The 12,547-nt window shown below is 53.8% G+C and overlaps 1 protein-coding gene across 1 annotated transcript in view; it reads left to right on the top strand.

The window, feature by feature from the left end:
* MPP1 (MAGUK p55 scaffold protein 1) overlaps nt 1-12,547 on the top strand; it is a 173,320-nt gene that overhangs the window by 115,338 nt on the left and 45,435 nt on the right. Inside the window, exon 8 of the mRNA XM_069648977.1 lies at nt 11,696-11,776. Within this exon, the coding sequence (XP_069505078.1) occupies nt 11,696-11,776 (81 nt within the window). The remainder of the gene's footprint in view (nt 1-11,695; nt 11,777-12,547) is intronic.

Below are 12,547 nucleotides of genomic sequence, written 5' to 3'. Positions count from 1 at the left end.
GTTCTAACCTGAAGCTCTCATCTTTACTACTTTCTCTCAGCCTTTCCCTGGTCTAACCTGAAGCGCACCATCCTTACTACTTCTTTCAGCCTTTGCCTGTTTTAACCTGAAGCTCACCATCTTTACTACCACCTCTCAGCCTTTCCCTGTGTGAACCTGAAGCTCACCATCTTTACTACGATCTCTCAGCATTTCCCTGTTTTAACCCGAAGCGCACCATCTTTACTACTATCTCTCAGCCATTCCCTGTCCTAACCTGAAGCTCACCATCTTTACTACTATCTCTCAGCCTTTCCCTGTTCTAACCTGAAGCTCACCATATTTACTACTATCAGCCTTTCCCTAGTCTAACCTGAAGCTCACCATCTTGACTACTATCTATCAGCCTTTCCCTGTTCTAACCTGAAGCTCATCATCCTTACTACTATCTCTCAGCCTTTCCCTGTTCTAACCTGAAGCTCACCATCTTTACTACTATCTCTCAGCCTTTCCCTGTTCTAACCTGAAGCTCACCATCTTTACTACTATCTCCCAGCCTTTCCCTGTTGTAACCTGAAGCTCATCATCTTTACTACTATCTCTCAGCCTTTCCCTGTTCTAACCTGAAGCTCACCATCTTTACTACTACCTCTGAGCATTTCCCTGTTCTAACCTGAAGCTCACCATCTTTACTACTACCTCTCAGCATTTCCCTGTTCTAACCTGAAGCTCACCATCTTTACTCCGATCTCTCAGCCTTTCTCTGTTCTAACCTGAAGATCACCATCTTTACTACTACCTCTCAGCCTTTCCCTGTGTGAACCTGAAGCTCACCATCTTTACTACTACCTCTCAGCCTTTCCCTATGTGAACCTGAAGCTCACCATCTTTACTACTACCTCTCAGCCTTTCCCTGTGTGAACCTGAAGCTCACCAGCTTTACTACTATCTCTCAGCCTTTCCCTTTTTTAACCTGAAGCGGACCTAAAAAACAACAAGGAATATTCTTGATACGAGCAAATAGTCATATCCCGCCAAAAACATATATATGTAACACACATGGGTGGGCTCATGGGAACATTAAAATGGTACATCAATACTTCAAACTAAACCGATACTGTCCCTTGAGGAAGAACACAACTGCCCCCAGGGGAATCTCAACCTAGGGGACGGTGCAGCGCCACCTATCTAATAGGGATAGCCAAGAAGGTCACCCTCCACTAAACTCGACCTAAAAAGAGGCTAGTTTCTACAATATTAAATTAGTCAAAGACCAAAACAGCTCTAGCTCCATGATTGGCTCTGTGCCATCTTTACTAGTACCTCTCATCCTTTTCCTGGTTTAACCTTGAGCGTGCCATCTTTACTAGTACCTCTCATCCTTTTCCTGGTTTAACCTTGAGCGTGCCATCTTTACTAGTACCTCTCATCCTTTTCCTGGTTTAACCTTGAGCGTGCCATCTTTACTAGTACCTCTCATCCTTTTCCTGGTTTAACATTGAGCGTGCCATCTTTACTAGTACCTCTCATCCTTTTCCTGGTTTAACCTTGAGCGTGCCATCTTTACTAGTACCTCTCATCCTTTTCCTGGTTTAACCTTGAGCGTGCCATCTTTACTAGTACCTCTCATCCTTTTCCTGGTTTAACCTTGAGCGTGCCATCTTTACTAGTACCTCTCATCCTTTTCCTGGTTTAACCTTGCGCGTGCCATCTTTACTAGTACCTCTCATCCTTTTCCTGGTTTAACCTTGAGCGTGCCATCTTTACTAGTACCTCTCATCCTTTTCCTGGTTTAACCTTGAGCGTGCCATCTTTACTAGTACCTCTCATCCTTTTCCTGGTTTAACCTTGAGCGTGCCATCTTTACTAGTACCTCTCATCCTTTTCCTGGTTTAACCTTAGGCGTGCCATCTTTACTAGTACCTCTCATCCTTTTCCTGGTTTAACCTTGAGCGTGCCATCTTTACTAGTACCTCTCATCCTTTTCCTGGTTTAACCTTGAGCGTGCCATCTTTACTAGTACCTCTCATCCTTTTCCTGGTTTAACCTTGAGCGTGCCATCTTTACTAGTACCTCTCATCCTTTTCCTGGTTTAACCTTGAGCGCGCCATCTTTACTAGTACCTCTCATCCTTTTCCTGGTTTAACCTTGAGCGCGCCATCTTTACTAGTACCTCTCATCCTTTTCCTGGTTTAACCTTGAGCGTGCCATCTTTACTACTACCTCCCATCCCTACTCTGGTTTAACTTCAAGCACGCCATTGTTACTACCTGATCTTATTTTTTATATTCCTAACCTTCCTCTCAGTCCTGGAAATGGAGCACAACTCTCCAGAACTCGGACCCGGGAGTAGAATTTCGACTGTGAACTGAGTTCCGAAAGCAAAGGCTAATGTACTATTTTCATAGAGGAGCCAGGATAGAATATGTCCCAGTTGCGTGTCTGCCCCTACATTTGTGCTGCCTGGAATCATGTAAACAGCCCATAGCCTTGACATCCCTAGCCCGTGGTGGCTCCTGGAATTGAGTAAGATATGAGGAGGTGGCTGGTCCAAGCTCCCCATTCCTGCATATCGCAGGGCCTATGAAAGATGCAGGGTTTGATTGCGAACATGGGTTGTTGGGCATCTACCTCACCTGTGCACCAACGTGTCTGTACGTGCTGCTTTCTGTAGTGGCCTGCCTCCGGTCACCGGGGCAGGGCACAGATCGTGCTGACCCCGCACAGGGACACTGCGTCCTCGCAGTGTCTTGGAGGCAGGGTTTACCCTGCGGTGCCCGGATCACTGAGGCATGGACTTCCAGGCTGGGGAGCACCCCAGCAATGGCGGCGCCTGCCCTGGGGGCACCTAGGCAAGGCCGCAAACCAGGCCATGACCACGCGGCAATAGGACCCCCCAATAAAGATACAGACACGAGTGACCCCTTCCTGGGGCTCTGCTGCTCTGCGTGCCAGCAGAGCCCCTTTTATTAGAGAGGCTTAATGACATCGTCATGACGCTCTCTCGCTGCCAACCACTAGACCAACACACTACATTCCTCCTTTATTATAACGAAAGAAAAATCACCTCCCACTGCAAACCGCGACCCTCTCCGGGGTCTAACTTGGCGCATTCTAGTTCGCGCACCCATTGTGCCCCTACATCATCACTGCAAATCTTGGGCACATCCCAGTCCGAGCACCACCTAACAGCTACTTACAACTTAAATTTTAGCACTGCAAACAAAAAGGTGTGTTCCAGTTCACACACTACGGACCCGACAGTGGGCTGTTGGAGTTCAGAAGATTCCGGGATCGAACTGGCCAGTGGCGCTGCTGCAGGACAAGAAGAATACATTTTCTTCATCTTCCTCCTCTCCAAGATCATACTGCGTTCTCGTTTCGTCCTCCACCACTTGGACCGCTGCCACTCTGGGGTCTGGGGGTTCGTCTCCCCTTCGACTCACTCCCCCCCCCCTGATGTCAAGCCATGCTGGCTGGTGTCAGGGCAAGGCACACCCGTGCTAAGTGATCCACCTTCCGGCACCTCCCACAGATTTGTCCTTTCGCAGGGCAGTCCTGTGGGTGTGGAAGATCCCTCCCGCACTGATGGCATATTGGAGCCTAAGGGTCTCTCCTTGGCCAATCTCCCCTCCTCATCGGTTTTCCTCCTTGCCACTTGCCGACAGTGGCCACCTCCTCCATCTTCATCCGCTGCATGGGGGCCTCCAACTTGAGGTGTTGCCTGGATGAGTCCATGACAGAGGCCCACACCTCTGCCAGCTCCTGGGAACGGCCCAGGTCTAGGATCTGTTCGAGGGTTAGCGCTGGGTCCTTCAGGACTTGCTTGCGCAGCTTCGAAGAGCTGCAGCCGTAGATGATCTGCGCTCTGACCTCATCCTCCTCAAAGTTTCCCAGGGAGCAAGACAGTGCAATGCCGCGTAGCTTCCCATGAAATGCGTCAAGGCTCTCCCTTTCCTCCTGCCTCGCACACCTCATCCTGAACTGTTCATAGTCTCTGATGACCATGGGTCTGAAGTACGTGTTCAGGGCTGCGATGGCCGCATCATAGATCTGATTTGCGGGCCTTAGCGTCTTGAACAACCTCTGGACAGCCAGCCCGGCGGAGTACAGGAGTGTTGGGCGTTTGGCGGTGTCCTTGATCTCCTCCGCCTCAAAGTACAGCTCCAGGTTCTCTACCCAGGCTGTCCACTGTGGTCCCAAATTGGCAGTCGATCCCACCACGTCAAAGGGATGTAGTGGCGCGAGCTGTCCTCGACATCTCCCCTTGTTGTCGTCCTCTGTCATCATGACTCCTAGGCGGGGTGTAGGGCGTGACTACCGTTGGGGGCCCCTTGGGTGTGCTCACAAACCGCGGGCCTCGGATGATGTGACTCCAGTAGAATTCTTCCCGAGGCACAGAAGCACTCCTTGAGAAGCCGCAACCTCCTGGGGGAACTTGGGGGCAGGCTGGCAACTCAAATGGAGGGGTGACACCTTCTATCCCCCCATCAGGTCCCGGGCGCTAGGACCCTTCACCAGTCCCCCGGGGAGGACATCCTCCTCGAGTGTATAAAGGGGATGGCGGGCTTTCTTCCCTGGCCCGTTGTGGAGTGGGAGACACAAGTTCTGGTGTTTCTCCTGTCCCTGTTGTGACTGGGTTCACCCCTCAGCAGGGCCAGTTGCCCATTATGTATACTTCAATTTCACCCCAGCAGCCCAGTGTATTCCTTGCCACTTTACAGTTCCTCCTTCTTTGGGGCTGATGTTCGTTGACTTAGAGCCTGGCATTCACAGGAGGATACACCCATCCACTCGCCTGAGGCGGATGACACCCTCAATATTCACCGCCGCGGCCCGGTTTCGTTAGCCACGCCCCCGCTCTTTGTCCCCGGGGTTCATTGCAATGAAGCCATGCCCCTAGCAGGCAGTCCTGTGGGGAATCCGAGATGTTGTAACAAGCGTCCGACTCATTTGGTGTGCCGCTGTGTTGCAGCAGCGTGGGTCTTAATGGGGCCTTCCTTCCTCCCAGTGCAACCCCCCGGCCGCTCCTGCATGCGCGGGGCTGACGCAGGAGAAACTCCGCCCCTTTCTAGGTTCCATGCGGACCACACGGCCCGGCAGCCTCATTGCACTCACGGCAGGCGCCGCAACGCAAACAGAGGATAAATGGTTATTTTGTCCTACAGCCGTCCACTCCAACTTCACCAGGCGGCCCGGATCCAAATGAGGGCCGCTTGTTCCCCGCAGGGCCGACCGAGCAGATGCTCCGCCCCTTTCCTTTGTTCCCGCCAGACCATGCGGCCCGGCAGCCACCTCAGTCACGTGGCAGACGCCTCAGGGAGGACCGCTCCATGGGCTTCCAGCAGCCCACACACAGCACGGTGCGTGGGGCCCAGACCGCCCTCGTCGCCAATGGGCAGACCACAGATCGTGCCGAAACTGCACAGGGACACTGCGTCCTCGCAGTGTCTTTAAGGCAGAGTTCACCTTGCAGCGCCGGTATCACCAGGGCATGGACTTCCAGGCTGGGGATCACCCCAGCAATGGCGGCGCCTGCACTGGGGAAACCCAGGCAAGGCCGCAAACCAGGCAGTGACCACGTGGCAATAGGACCCCCCCAATAAAGATACAGACACGAGTTGCTGCTTCCTGGGGCTCTGCTGCACTGCCCTATGCGTGCCAGCGGAGCCCCTTTTATTAGAGAAGTGTCATGGTATCGTCATGACGCTCTCTCGCTGCCAACCACTAAACCAACACACAACACTTTATATACCTGCCCCCCATGCCCCCATTCATCAGCTCATGATCTGCTCACAGAGCTCTTTTTGTTCCTTTTCCCAGTCTTCCATGGCTTGTGGTCTCATCTTTATTTCTGTCTGGGCTTTCACACCTCCCTTGCCGCCCTCCCCCCCCTCCCCCCCACCCCCCTGTCATCCTTTTGTTACTGTACGTGGCGAGGGGAGCTGGCGTGACAGCAAAATGGGGCGATATCCCAACAGGCCTGCGCCTCTGAATATCAGCGAGGGTCGCGTGTCCGGTTGCCCCCCATTACCACCGCCCACACCGTGACTGCTTCCGGGTGTTTGTTTCTGAGTCCGTCTTTTATGTCCTGCCAGGTTTAATGTTGGTGATGTAACAAAGCTGTAAGGCAAGACTTCAGGATTTGAGGCCCATTATATTATTATATTTCTCCAGTAAACATAGTATTGTGTTTCCCCGTGAGCCCCCACACCCCCATGCACACAGAGACACACGGAGACCGATGCTGTTCGTGTGGGCTCCCCGGTGGCTCTGCTGCCGCCGGGCGACGCCCCTTTATTTATATGGCACGCGACGGAGTGAACGTCACTCCGTCGCGTGCTTGCCCTTAAAGGGGCCACGCCACACTCCTCCTTTTCCATAACAACAAACACAAAGGAGGATACAATTGTTCTACGTTCTACAGCACACAAAACTGACTAATCACTACTTTACAGCACACACATTAGGAATCCCCCATTTATTGGCAACCACCCTGGATCCCCAGCGGTGCCTTCACACAGTCCGGCGACCCATCGCCAACATGACCCCAGATCAGTCCGTCACATAGTCACTCAGGTGGGCAGGTTTCCCACACCCTGTTCTCAGGGGGTACCTCCTGCCACTGTCCCTTACCGGAGTACTTGAGTCGGTTCTTCCGCGAACAGGCGAGTCCATGGTGGGGACATCTCCTCCACTATCGTCGGGTAGTTCTTCGCCAGCCTCTACTCGATTCGCTCCCGGGTCACCCAGTCTCCTAAAGAAACTGGCATTTCTGGTCACCGACGATGTCCCATCTGATGCAGTCACCATAGACCCCTTCACCGCTACAACATCCAGGGGGGCGGGCTCGTATGTTAGGGAGAGCTTGCCCTGCGGATGACGGTTCCTCACTAATACCTCATCCCCTGGGGCAATGTTGGGTGGCTTCAGACCTCTTCTCATGTTCTCCGCCCGAGTTCTTGCCAGCCGATCTTCCTCCACCTGCTCATTGTCAATGATGGCGGGCTCTCGGGCCCCTACCTCAGGTACGACATCCCGAGGGCACCTCTGGAAGAGGGCCTCCGCCGGTGCTACTCCCGTCGATGAATGGGGAGTGGTTCTGTATCCCCGTAGGAATACATACAGGGCCCTCTGCAGACATTCACCCTTGCCTTGGGTGATCCGGAACACCTTGTTAAGGGTGCGCATCATGCGCTCGGCCTCCCCGTTTGCCCTGGGCCAGAGGGGTGTGACCTTCCTGTGCTGAATGCCATAGTTCTTTAAGAGTTCAGCAAAGCTCTCACCCTGATACGGTGCGCCATTGTCAGTGCACACAACCGATGGAAGGCCATAGGTGGCGAAGATCTTTTCCACGGCGATCACCACGTCACCAAACGCCAGCGACTCCACAAATTCCACCTCCGGGTATCGCGACCACTCGTCGACCATCACTAGGAAGTGCGTCCCTCTAGATGTAGAGCCGAAGTCAGCATGCACTACTTCCCATGGCTTGGTTCCCCTAGGCATTGTCTCAATGGATGGGTCCCGCTGGGCTGGGGATGCGGCCTGACACCACCGACACGAGGCCACAAACTCTTCTACCCTCCGCTCTAGCTCCGGGAACCACACCTTCTGGCGAAGCCGAGCCTTTGTTTTGGGCGCCCCTTGATGGCCCTGGTGGGCGAGAGCGATTATCTGTGGGATCTTCGTCTGTGGCACCACTATTCTGTCGCCTCTCAGCAGGAGTCCCGATTCCGAGAATGCAAGTTCTTCCCGCACCTTCCAGAGCTGTTCCAGTGCCACCCTGGCTTCGCATGTTCGACGGTCAAGCGCTTCAAGCACCGTCTTCCACGCACCTTGTTGCATGGCCAGTCTTAGAATGGCGAAGCACTCATCATCATTCGACGCCAGCTCCAGCTCCTCCACCTGCATGGAGTTGGGGGTGGCAGACTCAACTACGAGACGAACGTGTTCATCAGCCTCCTCCGCGGACACAGACGCCCAGGCATCCCCACATGGGTGACGTGACAGATAGTCTGCAGCGTTGCTTACACCAGGCCGATACACCAGCGACACGCCGTATTCAAGCAGGGCAAGCATCCAGCGCTCTATCCTTACTGGTGGTCTGGAGGAGGAGCCTGCCATGATGGGTAGCAGTGGTTTGTGGTCAGTGATGACAGTCACAGGACGCCCTAGAATGTATAGGCGAAAATGCCTGCAACCCCACAACACCGCCAGGGCCTCCCTCTCGATTTGCGAGTAGCGTTGTTCAGTGTCCGAGAGTGCCTTGCTCGCATAGGCTATTGGCCAAACTTCCTGCTCGCGCCCCACTTGAGTGAGGACCGCCCCCAGACCATAGGGACTGGCGTCCACGACTATTTCCGTCTGCAGGCTAGGGTCAAAGAACGCCATGGTGTCTTCTGCCGCTAGGGCACCCCGGATGTCATCAAATGCCGCCTGCTCGAGGGGCCCCCACTGCCACACGGAGTCTTTCTTGGTTAAAGATCTTAGAGGCTCAGAGCGGGACGCTAGATTCCTGATGAAGCGGCCACAATAAGTGACCATGCCCAAAAAGCTCCTCACCTCAGCGACGTTTTCAGGTGGGCGGGCCTCTCTGATGTCCTTCACCTTACGGGGGTCGGGTGACACCCCATCCGCTTTAAACACGAACCCAAAGAACTCGATTGTTGTCCTGAGGAATTCGCATTTCTCTTTGTGTAAGGTGAGTCCCAAGAGACGGAGGCGCTCAAATGTCTTTGCAAGGCGGGCCATGTGTTCTGCCTCTGACTTGGAGTGTACTAAGATGTCGTCACTGATGTTGATGACCCCATCCAGATCTGCTAATGCCCCTCTTATGATGTTTTGAAAAACTTCCGCTGCAGAGGACACTCCAAAACTCAGCCTCTTATACCGATACAGGCCCCGATGGGTGGTGAAGGTGGTGATGTATCGGGACTCAGGGTGCAGAACCACCTGATGATATCCTGCCCTCAAGTCCAGCTTGGAGAAGAATCTCGCCCCCTGTAATTCTGCAATGATGTCGTCCATGGTGGGGGTTAGGTGTCTCTCTCTTTTGATCGCCTTGTTGGGCAGGCGCATGTCGACACAAATCCTTACTGCATCTGGTTGTTTGGGCTTCCGTGCGACGACAATGGGTGAGACCCAAGGAGTGGGGCCTTCCACCTTCTCAATTATGTCCAGCTGAACAAGGTTGTCCAATTCCTGGTCTACCAGATCCCTGAGGTGAAACGGTATGCGCCGGTGCTTCAGAGCCACCGGTTGTATGGACTCATCAATGTGCAAGCGGACTGGTTCCCCCACTAACTGTCCAATGCCTTCAAAGAGGGATGTGTGCTTCTCCAGGAGCTCCTGGATGTCGTCAAGATATACGTTGTATGCGAATGTCACAATCCCCAAAGCTTCAGCAGCTGCGCAGCAGAGGAGCGTGTTGGTGCTCACCGGCGTGACGTAAAACCTTGCCCGAATGCCTGAGTTGCCATATTGAGTGTCAGCCACAAACACACCATCCAGTGGGATTGGATGGTTGCCTCCAAATGTGAAAATGCGCGCTCTCGGTGCCGCCAGCGGTGGTGGTGCCTGCATTGCATCATAGTGTTGCCTGGCCATCACGTTCACGGACGCCCCCGTGTCCACCAACATGGGTACTGAATCCCCATTGACCAGTACGTCGCATCTCGGCTGTCTCTTGGAGTGCGATTTCAGCATTCTTACGCATGACACGAAGAAAACATTCTCTTCATCTTCTTCTTCCTCCTCACCTTCTTGAGGGGGGCCATCGTCGGCCTGGTCCACCTGGGCAACGTTGGATGTTCTCTGGGGGCGGAAAGAGCCAGCCCGGACAGGTCCCCTGGGGACCATTTTCGGGACCGTCGATCTGCACACTCTTGCAAAATGGTCTGTGCCCCCACATCGTCCACACTTCACTCCCGCTGCTGGACAGTCTGCTGGGTGCGGGAGGTCATATCCACATTTTAGGCACGAGGACTGCGCCACTTGGGGCCGTGGACTTTGAGTATTCATGGGGCGTCTTGATCCGCGACCTCTTCCGACTGCGCATACCTCTTCCACCCTACCAGGGCGCACACCCGCTTCCATCCTTGATGCCCGCAGCTCCGACACCTCGTGGCACCTCCCCAGTTCTAGGATGCGGGGTAGTGTTATACCAGGCTCGCGCAGGATTTGACGCCTCAGTTTACCAGAGGAACAGCCTTGAATGAGGTGGTTGCGAATCATATCATCAGGGTCATTCCAAGCACAAGGTGCCGCCAGCCTGCGCAGCCGCCCATAAAACACATCCAAAGTCTCGTCATCTTTCTGTCTGGTGTTGCCCATTAGGAACCGTTCGTAATCCACATTGGCCATGGGCAGGAAGTGATTGTGGAGCGCAGTTTTGGCGGCATCAAAAGACCCATCCGCTGGTTGCAAGGACAAGAAGATCTCGTGCACAGCAGGGCCTGCAGAATACAGGAGAGTGGCCAACTTACTGTCGTCACTCGTCTCCATCGTGGCCCTGAAGTACATTTCCAGCCTGTCCATCCACATCTTCCACCTCTGTCCCAGGCTTGATGGCGTGCCCGAGACATCAAACTCTGGCATTGGCTGTAGGGTACCGGGAGGTCTCTGCAATGGTCTTGGTGGAAGGGCAGGCGGGGGTTGGGCTGGAGCAGCAGCCTGCTGTTGGGCCACGGCGGCCGCTGCACCTTGATCCATGGTGTAAAGCGCACAGGCACCCCGTGATGGGGCCGCAACTTGGACACCAAACACAACCAGTACCTTGATGAGGATCCCAGCCCCTCAGGTGATTCAGATGATGTCCAGGTTCGAGGGTTTTCCAGGCAAATGTAGGACCACCAGGTTCCAGACTTCAGCCGGTGTAGGATTGAAGAATCCAAAAATCGAGCAGGGTAGGCCCCAGTGTGCATCCAGTAGGCCTCCAGGTAGCTCCACCCTTAAACTCGATGAAAAACAGTGAAAATGCAAATGACTTGCATTTCCACCAGCACGTGTTGCAAGCAGTGACTGTCCGCCACTGGAATCTCCAAAAATTGGGTCTGGATCTCTCACAGATGCTTCGTTATGAAGCCGTGAGTTTCCGAGGCCTTGTAGTCAAAATGGCCGCCGGCCACGCGTGTCTCTCCCCTCTCCGCGGCCAACATTCACGGATGCGCTCACACGCGATCATCTGCGCATCTCGAAAACGTTGCCACCTGTCCCAGGGATCGATCCGACTTCGTCGCCATTGTTAGCGGGCAATCCCGCCGCCCCCGTGAGCCCCCACACCCCCGTGCACACAGAGACACACGGAGACCGATGCTGTTCGTGTGGGCTCCCCGGTGGCTCTGCTGCCGCCGGGCGACGCCCCTTTATTTATATGGCACGCGACGGAGTGAACGTCACTCCGTCGCGTGCTTGCCCTTAAAGGGGCCACGCCACATTTTATGTCCTGCCAGGTTTAATGTTGGTGATGTAACAAAGCTGTAAGGCAAGACTTCAGGATTTGAGGCCCATTATATTATTATATTTCTCCAGTAAACATAGTATTGTGTTTTTTTATGTTGCAAAGTGTTTGTGTTGCATATAATAAAATGTAAAATCGGTAGGGGTTTTAAACCATCATATACGGATGGTAATGGGGTGGTGATATGCAGACCTGTGATATTGTGGACCCAATGCCACTTTATCCTAACCATCCCTACTTTTTTCCCTGCTGCAGTTTTTGACCAATTGGACGTGGTTTCCTACGAAGAAGTGGTGTCCCTGCCTGCCTTCCAGAGGAAGACACTGGTGCTAATAGGTGAGACCTCCTCGGGGGATAGCTCAGGGGCAATGCGCTCACCTTGGAAGCAAGACGACACGGAGCAACACTTGAAACTGAAAGATAATAGCCAAAGAGCAGGAGCAGTACTGGGGTTCGTTTGGATGCGAGGGGGTTAGAAATGGAAGTCCCGGAGGAGGGACAACCCCTTTGAAACAATAAGGACGAGGAGATCAAAACTGCATGATTTCGCTTTCTTTGTAATCAAGCTCCTCTTGCCCCTCGTTTTTACCAGATCCTGGTATCAGCCAACAACCCCCACACACACATTATCCAAATAATACTCAGTTGACTCCTACCCCCTCCCCACCGTCCCCCTAAGAATCAATGTGGACCCCCAACTGCCTCACAGGTCCCCCCTCTCCCCTCGCCTCCACGCAGAAAGCTTGCCAGTCCCCCTCTCGCCGATGCACAGGAGACTTGCCAGTCCATCTCTCCCCGGTGCACAGGAAACTTGCCAGTCCCCCTCTCTCCGATGCACAAGAAACTTGCCAGTCCCCCTCTCTCCGATGCACAGGAAACTTGCCAGTCCCCCTCTCTCCGATGCACAGGAAACTTTCCAGTCCCCCTCTCTCCGATGCACAAGAGATTTGCCAGTCCATCTCTCCCCGATGCACAGGAAACTTGCCAGCCCCCCTCTCTCCGATGCACAGGAAACTTGCCAGTCCCCTGTTCTCTGATACACAGGAGACTTTCCTGTCCCCCTCACTCTGATGCACAGGAGACTTTCCAGTCCCCCCTCCCTCTGAT

Source organism: Ambystoma mexicanum, chromosome 2q, assembly GCF_040938575.1.
Source record: "Ambystoma mexicanum isolate Mex_15411 chromosome 2q, UKY_AmexF1_1, whole genome shotgun sequence".
Lineage (NCBI taxonomy): Eukaryota > Metazoa > Chordata > Amphibia > Caudata > Ambystomatidae > Ambystoma > Ambystoma mexicanum.
Note: the sequence above shows the minus strand (reverse complement) of the source record. Positions and strands in the feature narration are given on the sequence as shown.